The 23,984-nt window shown below is 47.6% G+C and overlaps 1 protein-coding gene across 3 annotated transcripts in view; it reads left to right on the forward strand.

The window, feature by feature from the left end:
- The first annotated feature begins 10,063 nt into the window (after nt 1-10,063).
- The window catches only part of FGFR1 (fibroblast growth factor receptor 1), a 42,151-nt gene continuing 28,230 nt past the window's right edge, over nt 10,064-23,984 (forward strand). For all 3 annotated transcript variants that reach the window (XM_008072359.2, XM_021706093.1, XM_021706094.1), the window contains exon 1: nt 10,064-10,243. In XM_008072359.2, coding sequence (XP_008070550.1) covers nt 10,153-10,243 — 91 coding nt within the window. In that variant the 5' untranslated portion in view covers nt 10,064-10,152. The remainder of the gene's footprint in view (nt 10,244-23,984) is intronic.

Consider the following 23,984-nt stretch of genomic DNA (forward strand, 5'->3'; position numbering starts at 1 on the left):
GAGTCCGGGGAGGGACAGGCCGGGCGCAGGCGGCGGAGGCCTCGGGTTCCTCGGCCTGGGAGGAGGGCTGGAGAGAGAGAGAGAGAGAGTGTGTGTGTGTGTGTGTGTGGGTGTGTGTGTGTGTGTGTGTTGCATTCCACTCCATCCCTCTTTGGTACGCTTTTGGGGACTCACCCCAATTCAGCAGGTAGCTTTGGGCAGAACGCTGAACACCAGGGACATTCCTAAGCCCTTTGCCACCCCCGGGGGATTCCGGGGTCCGGGTTAGGGGCACGAAGAGGGGAGGCGTGGAGAGTAAGTTAGCTCCTCTTGGAATGGGTTTTGAGGAGGTGTCGTCACCAAATGGCTGAATCTGCTCTAGCGGAGAGCGAAAAAGGATTCCCCTTTCCAGAGGGGGAATCTTCTACTCAGACGACCTCGGAAAGGGTCGGAAGTTTGGGGAACAAGAAGGGGACCTGCGGGTGGCGTTAAGCCCGGCGTGGGGCGGGGCTGGGGCGTTCTGGTCCAGTCTGGCTCCTGGAAGTGGGGGAAGGGACTAGGGTTCTTCGGTGCGGTGCGCTCGGTGGCGGTGCGTGTTGCTTCTCCGGCTCAGACCCCCTGCTCCCCGTCCCCCTCCTGTTGTTAGGATAAAAGAGAGGCTGGAACCCACAATTGCAGAGAAATTTGTATATGCTGTAGATGGGGTTCATATAAAACAGACTCCCGCCCCCCTCCCCCCTCCCCCAGCAGTCAGACACTTTTTTTCGGGGGGTGGAGCCTGTTTCTCCTTTCTGGGCCCAGAAGCTATGAACCCATTTGAAAAACATTTCTCTGGTGACTTTTTCCCCAACCCTCCACTCCCTCCCCCATTTTCCAGATGTAGCCGCCGCATCTGGTTCCGTTTCACCCCACACGGGTACACCGCAGCCGCGTTATTAACATCCCTCTTCCTCCCTTCCCCCTCCCCTAAATTGAACTGGGATTCTTAAACTTGTCTCTACCACCTCCCTCCTTAAAATTTCAGGAGACTTGGAGATGCTGCTTGTGATGGGGGAGGGAGTTACCTTAGACCCCAGCGAGACCCCAATTATTTGAGATCCCAGCGAGTTAGTTATGCTCTTTTGCTGGTGGGTGGCCTTTGGGTGCTTTGTGGGTTGCTCCTAAAAGAGTCATCCTGGGAGATAGAGCCAAGGTTTTGGAGGTGGCACTTGTGAATGGTTCATCTGCTAGAGTGGATCTGACCCAGAACTGACCGTAATGGAAGTTTCTGGAACGCAAATCGTCGCTCCCTTTCTCTTCCCTTCAGTTACAGCCGGAGCTGCGAGGGCGTCTGTCCCTGTCCGGCGCCCGCGGTTCGGTCTTAGGCTGCCGGGTGGAAGCGTTGCGTACCCCTTTTCTGTCCTCCGGGAGCGAGCACAGTGTGTCCTGGGGCGTGGGCTGGGGCCACCGGGGGCTCTCCCCGCGTGTCTCTAAGGAGTCGTTTGGGCCACAGCCCCCGGAAACTAAAGTGGGGAGTTTTGCCATCGCAGTAACTGCAGGTTTGAAAGCGGGGGTTGGACCGTCGAGCTGTTTTCTGTAGTCTTGTTTGAGACAGGAAAGCGCCCCTTGGTCCAGGGTTGGGGAGGGTGGGGAGAGTTGGTCTCCTCACCCGCTCCTTTCCAGCCTCTTTCAAATTGAAAACACTTCTCTGGTTTCCTTCTTTGGGCGGTAGTTTTGGAGGCTGTAATGAAATCGCACTTTCTCTAGACATGGTAATTAAGGTGACTGTTTCCTCCGCAGATGTGCCCTGCCCTTTGCACCTCCGGGCCAGCGCTTTTTTTGGAATACCACCTAAATTGTAGAACCTTAGCCTTGAGACGCTTGAGCAGAACGTGGCCATTTTCCTCCCTTGGCCCAGGCTCCCGGTTTCCTCCCGGAGGCTTGTTTAAAAGCTAAGTAGCAGGGCCCCGTGGGAGGTGCCTTGGTCTGGCTAATCACCCCCACGCCTGGGTCATCTCCTTCCTCTCAGTGACCGAGGCCAGCAACCTCTGCCACTGCCGGCCGCCTTCCTGATGGCCTGCCTCCCTAATGACTTGTTTACATATTTCCCCCCAGTCGGTTAGGAGAAGCTCCAGGGCTGCCGCTGGCCCACGGAGTGCAGGGTTTTTGGGGACAGGGAGGCTGCTGGAGCCCTGCTCCAGCTGGGATGGTTATGAGCTGCATCGGTGACGAACTTCTTGAAATATCTGTTGCATTTACTCTTAGTCATAGCTAGGTGTCAGCTTTTTAATGAGGGTCATCCTGATGGAGAGCCACTTGGACCGGGAGCTTTCACGATGCCTTCAAAAATGCCGATTTTCAAGGTATTTTTCATAATGGGCACTGGGGCCAGAATGGGCACCACTTCCTTGGGTTCCATGGTAGATAGTCTTAGGGTACCTTCTTGGCCTCTGGCCATGGAGGATGTTAAAAAGTTCCATTAGGTGGTCCTTCGAATAGCAAGTGAAGCAAAGATACTGGAAGAAATGGAAAAGTATCCCACCCCCCACACCTCCCCCTTGGGGAAGAGGATTGGAAGCTGTCCAAGCATCCTCCAGCCTGGGCTAGCTTTATTCTGAGGACTCCAGAAGGCAAGAAAATTGAATTGGGCATTGGGTAGGCAGACTCTGGCCTTCGAGACCAAGGAAAATCTATGTGTTTTGCATTTTGTAGTGTGCTTTTTGTTTATTTTGGGTATTGACCTGAAACAAGACTCCTCTTTTTTTTGAGTTGGAGTCTCACTCTGTCGCCCACTGGAGTGCATGGCCGCTTCCGGCCACCGCAGCCTCGACCTGTTGGGCTCTGGCGATCCTTCCGCCTCAGTCTTCTAAGTAGCTGGAACTACAGGCGCACACTACCACACCCGGCTGATTTTTGATTTATTGTAGAGATGAGGTCTCGTCAAGTTGCCCAGGCAGGTCTCAAACCCACGGGCTCAGGCAATCCACTCACCTCAGCCTCCCAAAGCGCGGGATTACAGGCCGAGCCGCCGAGCCACTGAGCCTGGCTACAAGACTCCTAAAATAGATTTGCTGTTGTGAGCTTGGAGTTTTAATAGCCAGTTTCTCTGAAGGCTATTTTTCTTGCCTCCATTTTTAAAAATCTTTCACCAAAATGGCTGTTAGTGAAAGAGTGTCCTAGGAAAGTTTGAGCCTGTTACTAGAGGGAAAAGAGCTCAATTGGATTCAAACGTCTTGTTCTAAAAGGACCTTACATCACTTGAGATGAGTTTAATTTCCTCTTGGGAAATTTTTTTGCATTTGTCTTTCCCAGAGCTTTGTGAAAGGTCTGAACGCACCAGGACTGGTGGGAGTCCAGATGTAGGCTCAAGGGAAAATTCTGGTGTTTCCACAGAGGATTAAATACCAGACATGGGCTAAGATATTTGTTTTTCCCTCCAAGGTTGCATCTGCCTTACATAGAAATTCTCTCCTCACCCCTGCTTGCAATGAAAGAAGCGATGTTTGGTCCCTCTTTCTCCCAGTAAATAACACTTACCTGGGTGAACAACCCCAAAAAGATGGTGACGCTCCCCTAGTGTATCCTGTCATCAGTAGTAGAGTTTTCTGGATGATGTGCCAGTTAGTGTTTCACTTGTTACTAATTTTTTTAATATACCTCCTAACTCCCAAGGACATTTGGATACTTTTTTTTTTAACAGAGACTCAAAATAAAACATGAACATTTCCCTTGGACCAACTACCATTTTGCAAGTTGACTGCATAACTTTTTTTTTTTTTTTTTTTTAGTTGGAGTCTCACTCTGTTGCCCAGGCTGGAATGCAGTGGCACGTTCACAGCCACCTCAGCCTTTTGACCTGCTGGGCTCAGGTGATCCTTTCGTCTCAACCTTCCAAGTAGCTGGAACTACAGGCATGTGCCACCACGCCTGGCTAATTTTTTATTTTTATTGTAAAAATGAGGTCTCGCCAAGTTGCCCAGGCTGGTCTCAAACCCGTGGGCTCAGACAATCCTCTCACCTTGGCCTCCCAAAGTACTGGGTTTATAGGCATGAGCCACCATGCCTGGCCTGCTTTTATCAAATGTTTTTATCATCATACCTGCCCCAACCTCTTATGAGTAAGAATTTAGCTCACTTTTGGGAAAAGTGACTATTTCTGTTAAGAAGTAAGTCTTTTTTTTTTTTTTAGTTGGTTTCTCACTCTGTTGCCTAGGCTAGAGTGCAGTGGCATGCTCAAGGCCACCACATCCTTGACCTACTGGGCTCAGGCAATCCTTCTGCCTCAACCTTTCAAGTAGCTGGAACTACAGGTGTGTGCCACCACACCCGGCTAATTTTTTTTGATTTACTGTAGAGATGAGGTTTCACCATGTTGCCTAGGCTAGTCTCGAACCCATGGGCTCAGGCATTCCTCTTGCCTCCACCTCCCAAAGTGCTACCTCCCAAAGTGCTAGGATTACAGCTGTGAGCCACTGCCCCCAGCAGAATCAAGATATTAAGGAAATTTCTCAGTTGGTGTTCTTTGAACTAAAGCTTGGCTAGCTAACAAGGGTTACTGATGGTTGGTTTTTCCTGGTATTCTCCATCTCATTTCTAGAAGGGTATCTACATCAGTTTTTTCTCAATCAGCCTTTTTTCCCCCGTTAATTTATTCATCTGGTTAACAAATATGGCAGAATCTGCTGTGTGCATATTAGGTGCTAAGGGTATTAACAAAGGTTAGGTAGACACATACCCTACCATGAAGGAGCCTGCAGTCGCATGGGGAGAGAGCGCCAGATCCTTGCCACTAGACCACCAGGGACGGAAATAGTAATCATACAGGATTGCCTCAGTACCATGGGAGAGGTGCTGGTAATGCAGTTTTAAAATTTTTATTTATTTTTTGAGTTGGGGGGGTCTCACTCTGTTGCCCAGGCTACAATGCAGTGGCATGATCATGGCTCACCATACACAGCCTCAACCTCCTAGACTCAGGTGGTCCTTCTACCTTAGCCTCCCAAGTAGCTGGTACACAGGTGTGTGCCACCATGCCCAGCTAATTTTTAAAATTTTTTGTAGAGATGAGGTCTTACTATGTTTCCCAGGCTGGTCTCAAACTCCTGGGCTCAAGCAGTCCTCCCACCTCAGCCTCCCAAAGTGCTGGGATTACAGGTAAGCCACTGTACCCGGCCAATAATGTGGTTTAGAAGTTCAGAAGAGAGAGGCCTGTAGAAGAGACAGCTTCCTAAGGTGAGTTAAAGACCTGGCCCATTGCAGAGGGAGAAAGGACAAGGAAGAAACTCTCGCCAGAGGCTGGGATTTCCCTGGAGCTCTGCTGTCTTGTAGAAGTATAACATGACCCACATGCACTTTTAGCTTTCTTTTTTTTTTTTTGAGTTGGAGTCTCACTCTGTCGCCCAGACTGGAGTGCAGTGGCTGCTCCCGGCCACCGCAGCCTCGACCTGCTGGGCTCTGGCAATCCTTCTACCTCAGCCTTCCAAGTTACTGGAATGACAGGCATGCACTACCACGCCTGGCTAATTTTTTGATTTATTGTAGAGATGAAGTCTCACCAAGTTGCCCAGGCGGGTCTCGAACCCGTGGGCTCAGGCAATCCACTCACCTCAGCCTCCCATGGCACGGGATTATAGGCTGAGCCACCGAGCCCGGCTCACTTTTAGCTTTCTTAGTAGCCATGTTTGAAATTAAATCAAAAGAAACAGGCACAATTCCTTTTTTAATTAATTTATGTTTAGATTTTAATAATGCAGTTGATTTAGCCTGATACAAAATATTTTTATTTGAACATGTAATCAATATAAAGAATTATTATTATTATTATTATTTTGAGTTGGAGTCTCACTCTGTCTCCCAGACTGGAGTGCAGTGGCATATTCCCGGCTACTGCAGCCTCGCCCTGCTGGGCTCCGGCGATCCTTCTGCCTCAGCCTTCCAAGTAGCCAGAACTACAGGCGCGCACTACCACACCCAGCTAATTTTTGATTTATTGTAGAGACAAGGTCTTGCCAAGTTGCCCGGGTAGGTCTCGAACTCGTGGGCTCAGGCAGTCTACTTGCCTTGGCCTCCCAAAGTGCTGGGATTACAGGCTGAGCCACCAAGTCCAACCTAATATAAAGAATTATTGACCTGATACTTTACTTTCTTTTTTTTATATGAAATTTTCAAGATCTAGTGTATATTTTTTATTTCTAGTACATCCCGGTTAGCACTAGCCACATTTCAAGTGTGCAGTAGCCACATGTGGCTAGTGGCTACCATATGGGCCACAGGTCTACAATAGTAGGTGTGAAGTTGGAGAGTGAGAAATACCTTTGGAAAGGTTGGAAGTTCCTTTCCTCCTGACACCGGTTACCAAATCTGACAGTGTTATCAATGAGTGACCAAAATACTATATAGTAAAAACTAGAGCCGGGCTCGGTGGCTCAACCTGTAATCCCAGCACTTTGGGAGGCTGAGGTGAGTGGATTGCCTGAGCCCGCAGGTTTGAGACCCACCTGGGCAACTTGGCGAGACCTCATCGCTACAATAAATCAAAATTAGCCTGGCGTGGTAGTGCGCGCCTGTAGTTCCAGCTACTTGGAAGGCTGAGGCAGAAGGATCGCCGGAGCCCAGCAGGCCGAGGCTGCGGTGGCCGGTAGTGGCCACTGCACTCCAGTCTGGGTGACAGAGTGAGACTCCAACTAAAAACAAAAACAAAAACAAAAAAACTAGAAATATATTAGCATATTAAATGTAAACATTTCATATTTGTAATTTCTTATTTTTTATTGGTACTTTAGAGAAGAGAGAGCAGGCACCTTCACCCGTACCACCCATTGGATCCTTGTAACCACCTGTGATGTAGCCCCTTCCAAGAAGTGGGAAACTGAGGCTCAGCAAGGTTAAGTAACTGTCCCATGATGTAATGGAAAGGCATGATTCATACTTTCTCCAGACAAAAAAGACTTGGCTGGTTTTTTGGGGGGGTTTTTTGAGTTGGATTCTCACACTGTTGCCCAGACTGGAGTGTATTGGCACGCTCCTAGCCACTGTAGCCTCGACCTGCTAGGCTCTGGCAATCCTTTTACCTCAACCTTCCAAGTAGCTGGAACTACAGGCACACAGTACCATGCCCAGCTAATTTTTTATTTATTGTAGATATGAGGTCTCACCAAGTTGCCCAGGTGGGTCTCGAACCTGTGGGCTCAGGCAATCCACTCGCCTTGTCCTCCTAAAGTGCTGGGATTACAAACTGAGCCACCAAGCCCAGTCGGCATTTTTTTGTTGTTGTTGCTTGCATCATCTTTGGAGAGGGAGATCTGATGATCGTAGAATGCTTACTCTTAGAATATGGGAGAGCTGCAGGGTCCTGTGGTCCAGCACCTGTTTTGTCACCAGATCCCAGCTGCACCTTACATTGTGTCAGTATTCCAAGGAGACAGTAGGCACTTGCTCCCACATGACCCATCCTATCTTCACAATCACCTGTGACAGAAGCAGGGTAGTGGAAAACCTGAGATATCATGTCCCCTTCTCCATTTCCTATGGAGGACCTTTGCACACACTGGCAAGTTGGGCCTTGAATCCCAGCAGTCTGACTGACAGCAGAGACTGGGGGGCGGGAAGCCAGCTGCAGGGTCACTGAGGAAGCTGCTGTGTACACCTGCAAGGTTACAGGTCACATCTGTCAAACAGTAAAGGAAGGAGGCTGTTCCCAAGGGATTTGAAGAATTCATTAATTCGTAGAATGAGAAGGTGGGGTGAAGGAGGAGGTGGCGGTCCCCTGGATCCCATACGGCCTATGGACTAGAGGCATGTATCATTGTGTGAATGGGGTGTGCACCCACTCACTTTCTTATCCCAGGAGGCCAGGTTTTCTTATCATTTTTGTTTTACAGATGTGCCCAGAGGGCAGGAGAAGAGACTTTGCACCTCTTTGGGGAATGAGCAGGAGGGAAGCTGCCAGATGAGTTCGAAGTGCATTGGCCAGGGAGTAGGGAGAGGGCCGTCTTTAGTCAGCCCACACCTGGGAGGAGGTGGCTTTATAGGGAACAGAGTCGCCGAGTGCCTTGGAAGTTGCCATTCTGCTCTGTTTGAAGCCAAGCTTGTTCATCTCTGGTGGACACCACCCTTTCCCATTGGATACTCAAATGTATTCAGTACATTGGAGGTGACTGTAGGACTTGGGTTTTCTTAGTCCGGTATGCCTTTCTGGGTGACAAGCCTGTGTCAGATGTATCTTTGGGATGGAGTGAGCTGTGAGTTTAGGGGTGTCCTTGGGCACACATTACTTCTGTACTGGGCCCAGCATCCCGTCCCATCCTACCTTTTAGATGGCCCATCTGTGATCTGCTTACAAGTGTCTTACTTTTGACCAAAGGAATTGAGAATCGAGGCTCTTTTATTTCCGGAATGACTGCATTTTATCCTCATCTATTTGGCTTGAAGATCATGAGTTTGCATGAGATAGAGCCAGGTTTGCTCAACCCCTTATTTGCTTCCTCCCATCCTATCCTCTCGTATCCAAAAACCTCATGGTGCTGTTGCATACCAGCCACAAGTTCTTGGGCAAAGGACTTGACTTACCCTATTCCAGCCAGTTTGTTCATTGCCTAAAGGGGAATAATGATTCCTATCCCCCATAAGTTTATAGTGAGAAATAGATGAAGTTTTATAGCTATGAATTAATGGTACCTAATTACTAGTGCATGCCTGGCACATAGTGGTTATTCAGTATAAATTCCATCTTGTCTCTTCCTTTCTTAAATTTAGAAAAAATGAAAGAAATATTTGCTTCTCTCTTGATTTAAAATTACTAAAGAATTGGAGTAAGCCTTGGGAGGGAGCTAGTGGTATTGTCTGCATATTCCTGCTGGTCAGGCACATGTGAATGCAGCCAAGAATCCAGGGGGTTTTCTGCCAGCCAGGACTGACTCACTCGAGGGGCCCTGCCTGGCTTGGGGGAGGCAGGACTGAAGCACCACATTAGGGCATGTTCCGGGGTAGTGGATTCTCTGAATAACTTGGAAGTTTCCCTGGAGCATTTAGGGCAGAAGCCACCTGGAAGACAGAGATGGTCACCCCCACATAGCCCAGTCAATGCCCAGAAAGTCTTATTGCTTGGTAAGTGTGTAGCAGCAATGATTCATTCTTTAAGACCCTAGGGAGTTGTTTTAAATTTTACCCCTCCAGACCTGAGGAAGGTGAAGGGCTGCAGATTCTGGACTTTTAACTGGGGCCAGTGTGAGCCATCTTTGAGTCAGCCCTCACAAGAGCCCTTGACTCTGCATTAGGACCTTCCCCCCTGACCACTGGACTCATAACTGTCAGACATCAGTTATCACCTTTCAGCATCAGGGAGTGCTGGATCTACCTCCTGGCTCCACCCTCTGAGGTTCTTTGTGCTTAGTTGCTGAGGGTTTCTCTGTGAGGGAGACTGGTAGAACTAGAGAGCCCTGTGATTCATGCTGCTGTGGAGGCAAAAAGAAAGAACCCAAGAAATCATTTGTTTCAACTTCTTTGTCTCATAGGTCCAGGGAAGTTCAGCCTCTTCCCTGATTCCAGCAGCTACTAACTAGTTATCTCTAGCCCCCATTTCCTGGTCAATGGCTTGGTCCACAGTTCTTCATCGCCCTTTATTCCTGCCCAGAGGGGTTGATTGGTTTGCTGTAGATAAGTAGGGTCTTACTGGAGAGTCTCAATATGCCTATCTCCTGCAGTTGCAGCACACTTGGTCAAGCCTTTGCCCACAAAATGGCAGAACTCCTTGGGACTTTCATGAGGCCTTTCCCTTTCTACCACACTCTGTCTTGAAGCTTATACCTTGGAGAACCTCATGATGATCTTCCCAGCCAGGCTCATGCATCATCTACACTCAGAACGTAGCTGTAGAGTTCAATGAAAGCACCCCTTTGACTGATGAAGACCTGTAACCTTTAGTTCAGTATTGGGGGTGGATCACAGTTTTCTTCTTTGTGCCCAAAGGAGTTAAGTTACTGCTCCCAGTACCCTTCCAGGCAGGGCGACCACACAACTTGCTTTACCTCCTTTTTCTCCTTACCCCCTGCCCCACCTGACTTTCCTAATGTTTGTGTGTGTGTGTGTGTTTTGTTTTATTTTCCCAGAGTCAGCTTGAAGCGGAGGATTGAGCTTCAGGTGGAGTATCCATGGAGGTGTGGAGGCTTGTCACCAACCTCTAACTGCAGAACTGGGATGTGGAGCTGGAAGTGCCTCCTCCTCTGGGCTGTGCTGGTCACAGCCACACTCTGCACTGCTAGACCAGCCCCGACCTTGCCTGAACAAGGTAGGGCTCAGGCTGAAGGTCAGCCCTGACTCCTGGGCCTCTGTCACAGGATGGGGGGTGGAAGGGAAATAATGGTTTGGAGGTGATGTGCTTGACAGGTGGAGCAAAGGGCTCCCTTCCCATGGACGAGACTCCTGAGATACCTGGATTGGTTTGGGCCTGGTTATAAACATTCACTCATTTTTGCCAGAGGTGACATGATCAGTGTGGGTTTGTGCTTTTCCTTCCTGAGGAAAGAACATCTGGTTGGGACTCTGGAGCTGGCTCTTTACCTAGGTTGGGTGGTGCAGTGGGGAGTGAGTGACTTATAAATGATGGTTTAGAACTTGGGTCGGACTACCAGGAATGTTGTAGGAGGTTGGAGCTTAATGAAGACTCTGGCATCTAGAATATTGTTTCAAAGACACGTCTTCTCTAAGGGTTGGCAGTCATGGTTGCTGCCTGCATTTTGCCTTCCTTGACTGTGTCTCACAGGCCCTGTTGGGACCCTGCCAAGCGGTCTGCTTTGGATGTGTACTGTTTGAGGGGTTTCTAAGGGAAACCCCTCAAACAGGAAATGTGATGGGGCATGGAGACTTGTGACATGTTGGAAATTCAGAGCAATCATTGGTTACCGGAAGTACTTGCCCTGCCACTCATAGTATTTGCGTGAGTCAGGAAAATACCTCATGGAGACTCCAGGTACAGCATACCTGGTGGCTTTCAAGGGCCTTTGAGCGCGAATATGTGGACATTTCTACTGCCAAAGGGTAGTGTGGCTTGTGACTTGGAGGCCGGTCGCATAGGGTGGGTGAAAGCTGGGGTGCATGAGACAGGGTGGCTGTGTTTAAGGGGCTGTCATGCAGGCCATCAGGGGCCTGCTTGAATGAGGAGTGATTGGTGAGAAAATGTGTCCCCCTGAGTAATGCGGAGGGGCAGGAGGAGGAACAGGGAATGTTGTGCGAGACTTTCTAGAATGTGTGGTGGCTGGAGTGGGTATTCTTGTTGCTTTTAGTAATAGAACTGAAACCAAGGTCTAAGCTTGAGCATGGGAGAGGCCATCCTTCCTGCAGGGAGTTTTACCTTCAGGTAGAGGAGAGACACTTGCAGAGATAGTAAATACAGGGTAGACTGTTTAAACCACACAGTGGAGTGATAACAAAAGACAGGGGAGTGCAGAGGAAGATGAGAGCAGAAAGCCTCAGGTTAGGATCTCAGAAGAGGGAAATGAAGGACATTCTGGTTAGAACAGCCTGAATGAGCATACAGAAGCAAGATGCACAAGGTATATGGAGAATGGTTTGCCTGGTGAGTAGGTAGCACCTGGAAAAATTGAATTGAATTTAATTACCATATGAAAGGCCTGATGCTTGCTAAAGAAAACTATACTTAAATAGGTAGGTAATGGGAAACTTGAAGTTTTGAACAGGTAGTGACATGATCCAGCTTTTAGAAAATTAATTTGGCAACTGAATTTGGATGTACGGGAAGAAGGAATCAAGTGAACCTACACTGTCGCTTGGTGGCTGCATCGCTAACTCTAACAATCACTCAAACACAGTAAGCCTTGGTTTGCTCATCTGTAAAATGAGGAGAGGCATAAAGGATTAAGTGGGATCATCTAGAGGAAGCACTTACAATAGTAGCAATTATTACTTCTACTACTACTGTTGCCAGAAATGGTGGTCTAATGGTGGTTTTGAATGTCTAGCTAGAGGAAGAGAGGTCATGAGTTAGGGTGAGACCTGGGAAATTATAAAGGGGAGAAAAAGTAGTAAAGATGCTGTAGATTTAGAATCTGTGGGTTTAAGGAGGTTGGGTGTCAACTCTGGGCAACTGGAGACACAAGATGAGATGCCATGAAGTCAGGGTGGGAGGTTCGTGAGGAGTACAGATTGGGACCAGCCCCTGCGGAGATAGGCAAGAGCTATGCAAGCTTGGATGGGGTTTGAGAACGTGAATTTCTGATGGACCCTAAAGTACTTGTGGGTGGAGAAAATGGACAGTATGGATGTCGGGCCTGGGCAGTTGTGAACTGAAGGGGAAGTCCAAGGGGATAGACATAAAGGACTTCAGTGTGGCCGTGGGTGTGGAGGAGGAGTCATTGAAGCTGCTGGTTATGGATCTAGCTGGGATAGGAAACAGAGGCAGTGGTAGAGGTGCTTAAGGTCTTGAGGACAAAGTACTGGTCCTGGGAACAAGAGGGAGAGGGGAGGAGACGTGAACAGGGATTCTTAGGGCACCATGCAGCAGGGAAGATTGAAGTTAGACTGCATTTTTAAAAAGTCACCTCAATTGAGGCATACTTTACAAACTATAAGATACACCAATCTTTTTTTTTTTTTTTTTTTTTCCAGTCAGAGTCTCACTTTCTTGCCCTCGCTAGAGTGCAGTGGCATGCTTACGGCTCTGCAGCCTCAACCTGCTGGGCTCATGTGATCCTTCCGCCTCAGCCTTCCAAGTAGCTGGAACTACAGGCATGCACCACCATGCCTGGCTAATTTTTTTTTAATTGTAGAGACGAGGTCTTGCCAAGTTGTCCAGGCTCGTCTCGAACCCCTGGACTTAGACAGTCCTCTCGCCTTGGTCTCCCAAAGTGCTAGGATTACAGGTGTGAGCCACCATGCCTGGCTAAAATACACCAATCTTTAAGAGTAGTTTGATGCATTTCGATAAATGTCTACACCCCATGTGACTGCCATCCCAGTCAAGTGATAAAACATGTTATCATCCCAGAAACTTCCCTCATGCCCCTTTGCAGTGAGTCTCCTACTCGTTGGGTCACCTACATTTGGATCAGTAACAATTTTGGCCATTATTAATAAAGCTGCTGTGAGCATTTGTGTACCTTGGATGACCTTGGGTTTGATCTCGGCTCTACTTTTTACTGACCGCCCCCTCTTGGGAAGGTTCCTCTCTGTGCCCCTCTATGCAATCTGTTGATGATGAGTATGTGCTCATAAGGTCATTGCGAATATCAGTGAGGATTTCTGTAGAGTTCATAGGACAGTGCCTGGTACTGTCAATGGGCAACAAATGGCAGTTGCTGGGCCATTTTTCTGGGACTCCAGAGGACACACCATGTGGTGTGGGGCATATTGTTTCATGGGCGGACTTGGAATGCCTTGGGACACAGTGATGAAAAACCACTGCACTTGGAGAACAAGGCCCAGTCCTCTGTGTGTGGAGTAAGTCCTTGTCTTCGTGTGGTGCTTTTGCATACGTTGTCTCATAGTTTTGTGGTAGAACAGAGAATTGCTGTGGCCATGACATCCCAAGAGAACATCTGTCTTCATGCTTTGTAAGCTGTAAGGAACCTTAGAAATGGCCTTGCTGCATATTAAATGATAATGCTGCTATTGTCTTTAAAAAAAAACCCTTGTAATCTGTGTATAACGGGTTTGTCTAAAAGGTGAAAGAAACCACCCCAAACTCTGCTCACATGGAGTCTTCCTGGTTAGAAAGGCCTTGCTGTAAGTGTGTGTGTGTGTGTGTGTGTGTGTGTGTGTGTGTGTGTGTCAGTGTGTCAGGAGCCCCTCCCCCAGCTGAAGGCAGTGCCAATGCCAGCAGTCTGCAAATACTCCTGAGGGACTGGGGAGGGCCTGGAGTTTCTGGCTGTCCTTGGAAAGTTGATTTAATAAGGGTTCCAGGAAAAGCAGCCTCCCTCCGCTCCCTCTCCTTCCCTTTCTCTGGTTTGGGACCTTAGAGTCTCAGCTTGTTTCAGATCAGGCTTTGAGGGGGTTGTGAGGAGAAACTGAAGCTGATCGTAGGCCAGGGCTTGGAGCGCCCCTTTTAAAAGACAAGTACCAATGGGAAAGACATTTTGAGCTTGGGAGGGTATGTTTTTCTCTCTTTTGGAATGTCATGGGGAGAAAGCAAGTGGGTGAATGCAAAACCACTTGCAAGACCACTGCTGGTGGCTGGGATAGGGGTCCTGCCTTGTCCAGCAGTGCTGTGGGTTGAACCCTCAGGCCCCATGTGCTTCCCTCCATGCTCAGAAAACCTGCAGCTCATAAGCGATTTAATGGGCTGGGTTTTACAGCTCCTCCCACCCACCCAGATTTGAAGGAGTCTGGTGGCCTGCAGGAGGGGGAGAGGTTACACTTAATGGCAGAGCTGCACGTTTCCATTCCTGGCTGTGAGCCCCCGGATGCCATGCGTGTGCTACAAAGCAGGGCTTTGTCTCTGGGTTCTGCAGAAACCTGCCCCCATGGGGGAGAGGCTTCGTGTGGTGCCAGAGCCCTTGCCCAGTCTCTGGGGCCTGGTAGCCCCCCACCCCTGGAGGTCCTGCAGCTGCCTCTGGCCCAGAGCGGTGTGCATTTCAGCCTAGCTGCAGAGAGATCCTCAAACAGATACCAGAGGGTATCCTACTACCAGACCTCTGTGGTCCCAGCCCCGTGGCTGCCCTGGGACACATGTATGATGCCCCCATCCTGCAGCCCCTTACCCCAGCATACAACTTCTTGTGAAAGGACCTGTTTGCTTCCCATTCACACTGGATGGTAAGAGGAGTTTCTTCGCCCTTTGCCAGAAGACAGTGGAATTCCTTGGAGTAAAAGGTGATGTCGGATGACTCACTTGAGAACAAGGGTAGAGGATTTAGGCCTGTAGAGATCTGCTAGGTGCTAAGCCACAGGTTTCCCCAGAGGGTTAACTCTGTCCCATATCTCCTCCCCAGAAAAAGGTGGCTGAGCGCCTTTGAAAGGGTGTTTGCAAGGGTTTGGAAGGGGGTGGGGTAGGGAGGACCCAGCTCTGGCTAGTGAGAGAATGTGAGGACGCTCACGTGTCCCTCTTGGCCAAGCTGGGGCCAGTGCAGCAAAGCCACTCCAAGGCTGTGTTCTTGGCTCTAGCTTCTGCATTGCTACACCATTAGCTTCACTGATTTTCCACTCTGGCTCTGCCAGCCCACTCCCTGAAGTCAGGGAGGAGGAATTTCTCAGGGAAGAACAAATGGCTGTCCAGAGGTGGGGGAAGGGAGGGAGCCCAAACAAAGAACAAGGCTGTGATTCTGTCACCTGGTTCCTGTGACTACCTGGAGTTTGGGGTGGGCAGGAACTGGAGAGAAAGTGTCAGGGTTTTCTGGGAACCTGTGGCCCCAGCGCTGGGCCCGGGTGTTTGCTGTTGCTCAGGCAGAGGCAGTGAGCGATCGCTTGTGTCTGGGCGGTGATGGATGGCCTTGGGGGAAGTGAGTTCTGGGGAGTCATTATCTAGGAGGGTGAGGTCGGGGGGTCAGAGAGCCTGACCAGCAGCTGCGCCCTGTTTTTACAATGCCTCATTCCTCCGGGGCCACTGGGGGCTCCAGCTCACCCTATGGACACCACCTTTGCCTTTTCCTTCCTTCCCTGAAGCTTGGAAATGAGACAACCGTTTCCCTGCTGACCGGGGAAGTCCAGCTGCTCTAGCTCTCCTGGGCTCTTGGGCTCGCCTGCCCTGGCCTTCCTATTCATTCTGGAGAGATGGCTCACTCACAGACTTACAAAGACACTCTCTTCTCTCTGCCCACCCTGCCGTCCTGTCCCACTCTGGCCCTAAGGGATTTAGCTGGAAGTTAACTGCCTTACCTGGGATCTTAAGAATGTGGGGTAAATCCCAAACTGTTTCCTCCTTGGAAAAACCTTCTGTGGGCTGCTTCTGACCTGGGGATTTGCTCTGGCTTCTGGCTGGTGACCCAAGTAGGAGAGACAATTGTGAAGCCCTCCTCCCTGTGTATAGGCTTGTTGCCTCTTAGTGTTGCTAGCCTAGCACCAAGGTGGTGAGCTTCAACCCTGAGTTCCTTTCTCCTGTTTCTGGTCTCAGGCCTACTCTCACCTTTCCGCTAAACAAGGTGCCCACTGCCTAAGTTTCAAGGATTTATGTCCTGCACGCTGGGGGATGCTGGGCTGAGGTGTCTGTCTGTTGATTCCAGGCACTGAGATAGATCTGCCCTGGCAGAACTTGAAACTCAATGCTCTTCCCTTGTCCTGCATGCGGCAACGTGGCTGAACCTCCTGGGATGGATTGTGTAAGAAGAGGAGACCCGTGGGGCATTGGCCCTGACATCTCTGTTTCCCGGCCCTGAAAGTGTTGGCGTATTGAGCCTCAAGTGGGTGAGAGGGTCAAGGAGTAGACTTAGAAGTTATGAGCTTGGGCAGGCAAAGAGGTCAGATGTTTCAGAGAGTTAATCGACCAAGAAAATGGAATTCAGAACTTAGCCCTTACTCAATTTTTTCTAGGATTGAAAACTAGTCTTTGGCTAACTGTCCATTCATTCATTTATTTTTTAAAATTCATTCATTCATTCATTAATCTAGCCCAACAAATCTCTTCCTTTTTCCTGGAACACAACGTATACTTTATATATAATCATTGTTATACATAACCACTGCTTATCCTGTTCCCTTGTCCAGAAATGTCTGTTCCTATCCTTTTTTTTTCTTCCTTTTTATAATTCCTACTCAAGTCTTAGCTTAAAGTGTAGCTTGGATTTAGATTAAGGCTTAATTTAAGGGCTGCCTCACTCCTGAAGTCTTCCCCTGTCTCCAAATTAATCACCCCTTTTTAAAAAAGAAACTTTAATTCTAATACTTACTTTACTCTGCCTCGCATTATATGGAGGTTTTTTTGTTTGTTTGTTTTGTTTTCTGAGTTGGAGTCTCACCCAGGTTGAAGGGCAGTGGCATGCTCCCAGCCACCGCAACCTCAACCTGCTGGGCTCCTGTGATCCTTCCGCTTCAGCCTTCCAAGTAGCCAGAACTACAAGCGCACGCTACCGCGCCTGGCTAATTTTTGATTTATTGTAGAGACAAGGTCTCGTCAAGTTGCCCAGGTGGGTCTCGAACCCTCAGGCTCAGGCAATCCTCTTGCCTCGGTCTCCCAAAGTTCTGGGATTACAGGCTGAGCCCCTGAGCCCAGCCTATATGGAGGTTTTTTAACATATGTCTGATGACTCCACTAGAGTACATTCTGTGGCCCAGGCTGGAGTGCCCACCTCAGTGACCTTAGTAACTAGGACTACAGGTGTGTACCACCATACTCCCCGGTTTTCTTTCCTTTTCTTTTCTTTTTTTGTAGAGATGGGATCTCACTATGATGCCCAGGCTTGCCTCTACCTCCTGGCTTCAAAACATTGGCATTTTGATATGTAGTCCGGCTTCATCGTAGAAAACTGAGAAAATGTAGACCAGAAAAAGGAAAAGAAAAATTCATATTCTCATCACCTAAAAATAATCATTGTTGACTGTGAATCTGTTCTTTTAGACTCTTTTCTTGGCATTTATATAAACTTGACTTTTTAGAAATGGGATTTATGCTGTGTATACGGTTTTGTAACTTAAGTCTATATTTAGAGCCATGCAGAGAATGTTTTCATCATGCTTAATAACCACATAGTATTCCATTGTGTGAGTATACAAAACTTATTTATTTACCTAGTCCTCTACCTTTGGGCATTTAGGGTATTTTCAATAGTTTCACTGCAGTGAGCATACTTTTACAAATAAAATGTGTCCGTGTATCCAAGGATAGTTGCATTTTTAAAGTTTTGATTATATCACTATATCAAATTGCCCCTCAGAAAGGTTGTACCAGTAAAAGTCTTTCAAAATAATAATAAATATTATTTATTGCATCTCCACACTCTGCATGCTTCACATTTTTCCATCTTTACAACCATCCCATGGACATAGGTTTTATTCTCATAATCAGTTGAGTAATCTGCAATTTAGGAAGTTAAGTAACCTGAGATACAGTGGGGGAGGGGAACTAGGATTCAAACTCATGCAGATCTGACTACAGTATTATTTTTCCCACTGAATTATACTATGTCCCTATATCAAACTGGATGTCCCCACAAATCTCAGGCAGACCAGCTTTTGAATTTAAACACAGCTGACTCAGTCCCCTTTATCTCATAAGAATCTGACTTCCCTTTCCATTGTGGGGTGATATCATGGATGTGAGATTAGGTAAGAGCTGCTGCCTTGTGCCATGTTTTCTGCGATATTCTGTCCTTTACTCTGAAGTTGTATACTAGTCACAGGTCTATGAGCTGCCCTCATGAACCAGGTTCCCTAGCCTAGAATTATCAATGGAACAAAAGCCCTATTACCCCAGAACAGTGCCTTTTCCACGGTAGCCAGAGACCTCCTACTTGTAGAAGGTCTAGGATCAGAGGTCTCCAAAGTGTAAGATCTCACACCTGAGTCTTCTTTGGAGCTCACATTTATTCTAGAATGTGTGGTACAGATATTGCCTGGACACATAAACTAGATTGCCTCTAATACAGTTGTAGCCCAACAATGTCTGTTGGAAAGAAACAAATCAGAAGCTTCAGAGAGCCTGGGGCAATAGTATTTTTTGAGGCTACTGTGTATTTTTTTTCTTTTTTTTGAGTTGGAGTCTCACTCTGTCACCCAGACTGGAGTGCAGTGGCACGTTTCCGGCCACTGCAGCCTAGACCTGCTGGGCTCCGGCGATCCTTCCGCCCCAGCCTTCCAAGTTGCTGGAACTACAGGTGTGTGCTACCACGCCCGGCTAATTATTATTATTTTTTTGGATTTATTGTAGAGATGAGGTCTCGCCAAGTTGCCCAGGCGGGTCTCGAATCCACAGGCTCAGGCAATTCACTCAACTCAGCCTCCCAAAGTGTGGAATTACAGACTGAGCCACCGAGTCCAGCTTACTGTGTATTTTTTTTTTTTTTTTGGGAAATACAAAAAAAGGGAAGAGTTCTAAAACTTTATTTTTCTTAGTGTTTATATTTAACAAATTAATTTTTAAACAAAAAATACATTATAGCATAGTTGAGCTAGTCACAGAGTAATTACAGGATCTTAAAAATACGTATTAATTTATAGTATACTATTTGTAATACACAATGTAGATCTATTGAAAGTCAAGTGTTTTCTTCCAGTGCTATTCTTGTCTGTTACCTTGGGAGAAAACATCAAGTCTTGGAGGCTCCTCTCGAATGCTTGAATTTAGGGCCTAGGACCAATGCCATTCTCTTCCTACCCACACCAAGGGTTAGGTCCAGCTTTGGCCAGTGTTACTTTTTTTTTTTTTGAGTCAGAGTCTCACTCTGTGCCCAGGCTGGAGTGCAGTGGCATGCTCATGGCGAGTGCAGTGGCATGCTCACGGCCACTGCAGCCTCAACTTGCTGAGCTCAGGCAATCCTTCCTATTCAGCCTTCCAAGTAGCTGAAACTATAGGTATGCACCATCATTCTCAGCTAATTTTTCTTGATTTGTTGTAGAGATGAGGTCTTACCACGTTGTCCAGGCTGGTCTCCAATCCGTGGTCTCAGGCAATCCTCTCATCTTGGCCTCCCAAAGTGCTGCAATTATAGACATGAGCCACCGCACCTGACCAGTGTTACTCTTATAAGACATATGCAAGCCGGGCTCGGTGGCTCAGTCTGTAATACCATGCTTTGAGAGGCTGAGGTGAGTGGATTGCCTGAGCCTGCGGGTTCGAGACCCACCTGGGCAACTTGGCGAGACCTCATCTCTACAATAAATCAAAAAATTAGCCAGACGTGGTAGCACACGCCTGTAGTTCCAGCTACTTGGAAGGTTGAGGCGGAAGGATCACCAGAGCCCAGCAGGTTGAGGCTGCAGTGGCCAGGAGCGGCCACTGCACTCCAGTCTGGGTGACAGAGTGAGACTCCAACTCAAAAAAAAAAAAAGACATATGCAAATATAATAAATGACTCATTTAAGAAGTGTCATCCAAAGATCATGTCAAATAAGGACATAAACCCCAGGTTATGAGGACATCAGAAACCACAGGTGATGGTTTCTTCCCCAAAGTGAAGGTGCTAATTGGCCATTTGTGGGCTATAACATATGTATATTTTTTAAAATATGTATATAACTGAATATAAATGTCTGGAACATAGTACATGCTTGATTAATACTTTTTGAATAAACAAATGTATAGTAAGTAATGATCCATTTTCTTTTTTTTAAAGATACCTAAGTTTTCTAGCTTTATTCTTTTTATTTTTATTTTTTGAGTTGGAGTCTCACTCTGTCACCCAGGCTGGCATACAAGGCATGATCATGCCCACCACAGCCTCAACCTGCTGAACTCAGGCGATTCTCCTCAGCTTTCAAGTAGCTGGAACAACAGGCACGTGCCACCATACCCGGCTAATTTTTCAATTTATTATAGAGACAAGGTCTTACCAAGTTGCTCAGGCTGTTCTTGAATGCCTAGGCTCAGGCAATTCTCTCACCTCCCAAAGTGCTGGGATTACAGATGTGAGCCACCATACCTGGCTAGTTTTTTAGCTTTAAAATGATAAAGTGAGGAATCGAGCATTTTTCAATAAGAAGGTAAGGAAAATAGGTGAGAAATAGGCTACTACATCGATCTGATGCAGTGGCTTAGCGTTACCTGGAGGGCTTAGTAAAACACAGCTGCACTTCAGTCTCAGAGCTCTTGATTCTGAAGCCATGCCCAAGCTTGGCTGTTCTAACAAGTTCCGAGGGTATGCTGGTGCTGCTTGTCCGGGGACCACACTTTGAGAATCTCTGATGTCAATGAATTTTCATCTAATAGTCAGTAAGTTAAGTGTTATCATTTCTATTCCACAGCTTTAAAAACTGGCTCAGAGAGGTAAAACAAACAAAAATCTTGCCAAGGCTATAAGCAATGGAGCTCAGACTTGGGTTATCTGATCCCCGCACCTGCCTAACCCTCTATGTTGGGTGGAGAGGTGAAGAAGACAGAATGTCAGAGAGTCTGGGAGGAGAAAGAGAAAATAGGTGGGAAATGTGGAAGAAACTGAGTAGGTTTGCCTTGGAGGCCTGGGGGAGAACAAGAAGGACGGAACGGGGAAGTGGTTAGAAGCTTTCCTGGGAAGGAAGGTGACCCTTTTCCTGGAATGCCCTCCTGCTTTGATTTGTTAAGTCGGTTATCACCACCTTTGGAATGCTGATCAGCTCTCCAGCCCTTTAGAAGAGTTGTTTTGCATTCAGAAATCGCTGCTCCTGCATTGTCAAACATCAGAGTTTACTTTTGGAATTAAGGTTTATTCTTGTTAGGTTTTATCAGTTGGCTTTTGAACCTTAGAGGAGTCAGGTGCCTTTACTACTGAATCAAGTTCTCCCTTTGCCGGTCCAAACTTGTATGGTTTTTGAGTAGTCAAGACTGTATTCGTGCATTTATTTTTACATTTTAGCTCCAAACTCCCAATGCCTCTTAAACCTTTCTTTGCCTGACTATTCTCATAGGATCATATATTGTGAGTATCAAAAAAGAACATTAAAGTGACTCCTTCAAGAATACCTGGACTTTCTGCCAGTCTCGGCCTGTCAATGAGGAACACCCTGGACAGAGAGAAGGAACTGTGTGACTAACACAGAATCTCTTTTTCTGAAGAGCAGTGAAATTGAGGCCTCTTCACTTTGTCACATCAGAGGGAGCCCTGTGCTCATGGGTGGAGGGGCAGGAAAGGATGCCAGTGAGTGCTGCCCCTTGATCTCCCAAGATATAGCGGAAACGCTGGACAGTGGGGCTGGAAGGGGCAAAGTCTGTTAACCTTCTCATTGCACAGTAGAGGAAACTGAGACCTGAGAGGGGAGGGGACTTTCCCAAGGTCATACGGTGAGTGGTCTGACTGGTCATCTGAGTGATTTCCACCCAGATTCTCTCTGCTGCACCCAGCCAGTGACAGCCACCTGTGGCTTAAGCCCAGTTTGGGTAAAGGGATTTTTATAGGGAGCTTAGATTAGGCTCCCTTTTCCCTTAGGACATGGGGAATGTTCACATTGCTGAGAGGGCTCTTCCCCCAGGATTGTTCTGGGTCCCCAGCTCATTGGAGCCCCAAGCATGGATACTGGCCCTAGCTTCCCTCTCTGAGAGCCACACCCTCTCAGGTGGAAAGATCCCTAAACCAGGTTTTTACTTTCTTAAAACAGAGAGCACTAAATGCTCAGCTTCACACTGTGTGCTTGAAAGAGAGCCTGAAGAATGAATACACAGTATGTGGATGGATGGGACACAAATGAGGCAATTTCTGGGTCCTCGCTGTCGTGGGAATCAATGGAACACACCTGTAATCCCAGATTTTTAGGTTTCATGGGCTAGTAAAATCTTCTTCCAAATTGGAACCTATGTACATCATCAACTGATTTTACCAAGAAAGAAAAAAAATTTTTTTTTGAGTTGGGGTCTCATTCTGTCAACGAGGCTGGAGAGTAGTAGCCTGCTCCCGGCCACCACAGCCTCTACCTGCTAGGCTCAGGCGATCCTTCCACCTCATCCTTCCAAGTAGCTGGAACTGCAGGCATGTGCCACCATGCCCAGCTAATGTTTTTTATGTATTGCAGAGATGAGGTCTCACTAGGTTGTCCAGGCTGGTCTCAAACCTGCGGGCTCAGGCAATCCTCTTACCTCTTGCCTCCCAAAGTGCTGGGATTATAGGCATGAGCCACCACGCCCTAGAGAAAGAACATTTTTAATGAACACTGCCTACTCTCATCACTGTTTTTTCGTTGTGATAAAATATAAATAACATAAACTTTACCATTTTTACTTTTTTATTTTAAATTTGTAAATGATACATAACGATTGTACATATTTAGGGATACTCTGATATTTTAGTACACTGTTTACATTATATAATGATCAAATCAGTGTAATTACTATATCCATCACTTTAAATATTTAGCTTCTTTGGGATTCATTTTAAACACTTTTAAATGTACAGTTCTGTGGCATTAAGTGTATTCACGTTGCTATGCAGCCATCACCACCATCCATTTCCAGAACTTTACACCTTCCCAGACATTGCCCATTCTCCATTTTTCCAGCCCCCTGCCAATCCCCATTCTGTGCCATTTCATTTTATTTATTTATTTATTATTATTTTTTTTTTTTTTGAGTTGGAGTCTCACAGTGTTGCCCAGACTGGAGTGCAGTGGCCACTCGCGGTTACTGCAGCCTCGACCTGCTGGGGCTCCGGTGATCCTTCCGCTTCAGCTTTCCAAGTAGCTGGGATTACAGGCGCGCACTACCACACCCAGCTCATTTTTTGATTTATTGTAAAGATGAGGTCTCACCAAGTTGCCCAGGCGGATCTCGAACCCACGGGCTCAGGCAATCCACTCACCTCAGCCTCCCAAGGCGCGGGATTACAGGCTGAGCCACCGAGCCTGGCGTGCCATTTCATTTTAAAAGCATGTTTTATCATCTTTATTTTCACAATGTAAAACTATAAGGGCACTTTTTTACATTGGAAAAAAAAGAGGAGGGATGACTTTATGAAGAACTCATTCCTTTCTCTATGCTGCAGTGGGCAGGGACCCAGACCCATTATTGCAGGGTTCAGACAGGATGGGGAGGAAAGGAGACAGGCACTTGGGGTGCCGGGAGCCCTGGACAACAGTGCTCTCAAGCACACATTGCAGTTTTGGGGGGCCAGAAGGCACAATCTGAAACAGCTGAAGCCTCTACTAATTCACCAGCAAGTTTAGGAAGCAGCAACTTTTTCCTGCCCAGCTGCTGGCATTTCCTTCCCCAGTTTCTGCTGAGCTTGGGGGAGGGGGTCCGTCCTAGAGGCCTGAGCTGGGAGAGGTGGGGGGAGGGCAATACATTCTTTTCTTTAAGGAACCTGACCGGACTTTAAGGTCACGGCGCAATGGAGAGTGGGAGCTGCAGGGTTACCTCTTCCCCGTTGATTCATCTCACTCTCCGCCCTCCCCCACTCTTAATGATCTTTCCATTACAGAACCCAGACCAGGAAGTGCATGACAGGTCGCAGCTGCAGACACATGGC

This window comes from Carlito syrichta, unplaced genomic scaffold, assembly GCF_000164805.1.
Source record: "Carlito syrichta isolate Samal-C Ts95f unplaced genomic scaffold, Tarsius_syrichta-2.0.1 Scaffold315142, whole genome shotgun sequence".
NCBI classification, from domain to species: Eukaryota; Metazoa; Chordata; class Mammalia; order Primates; family Tarsiidae; genus Carlito; species Carlito syrichta.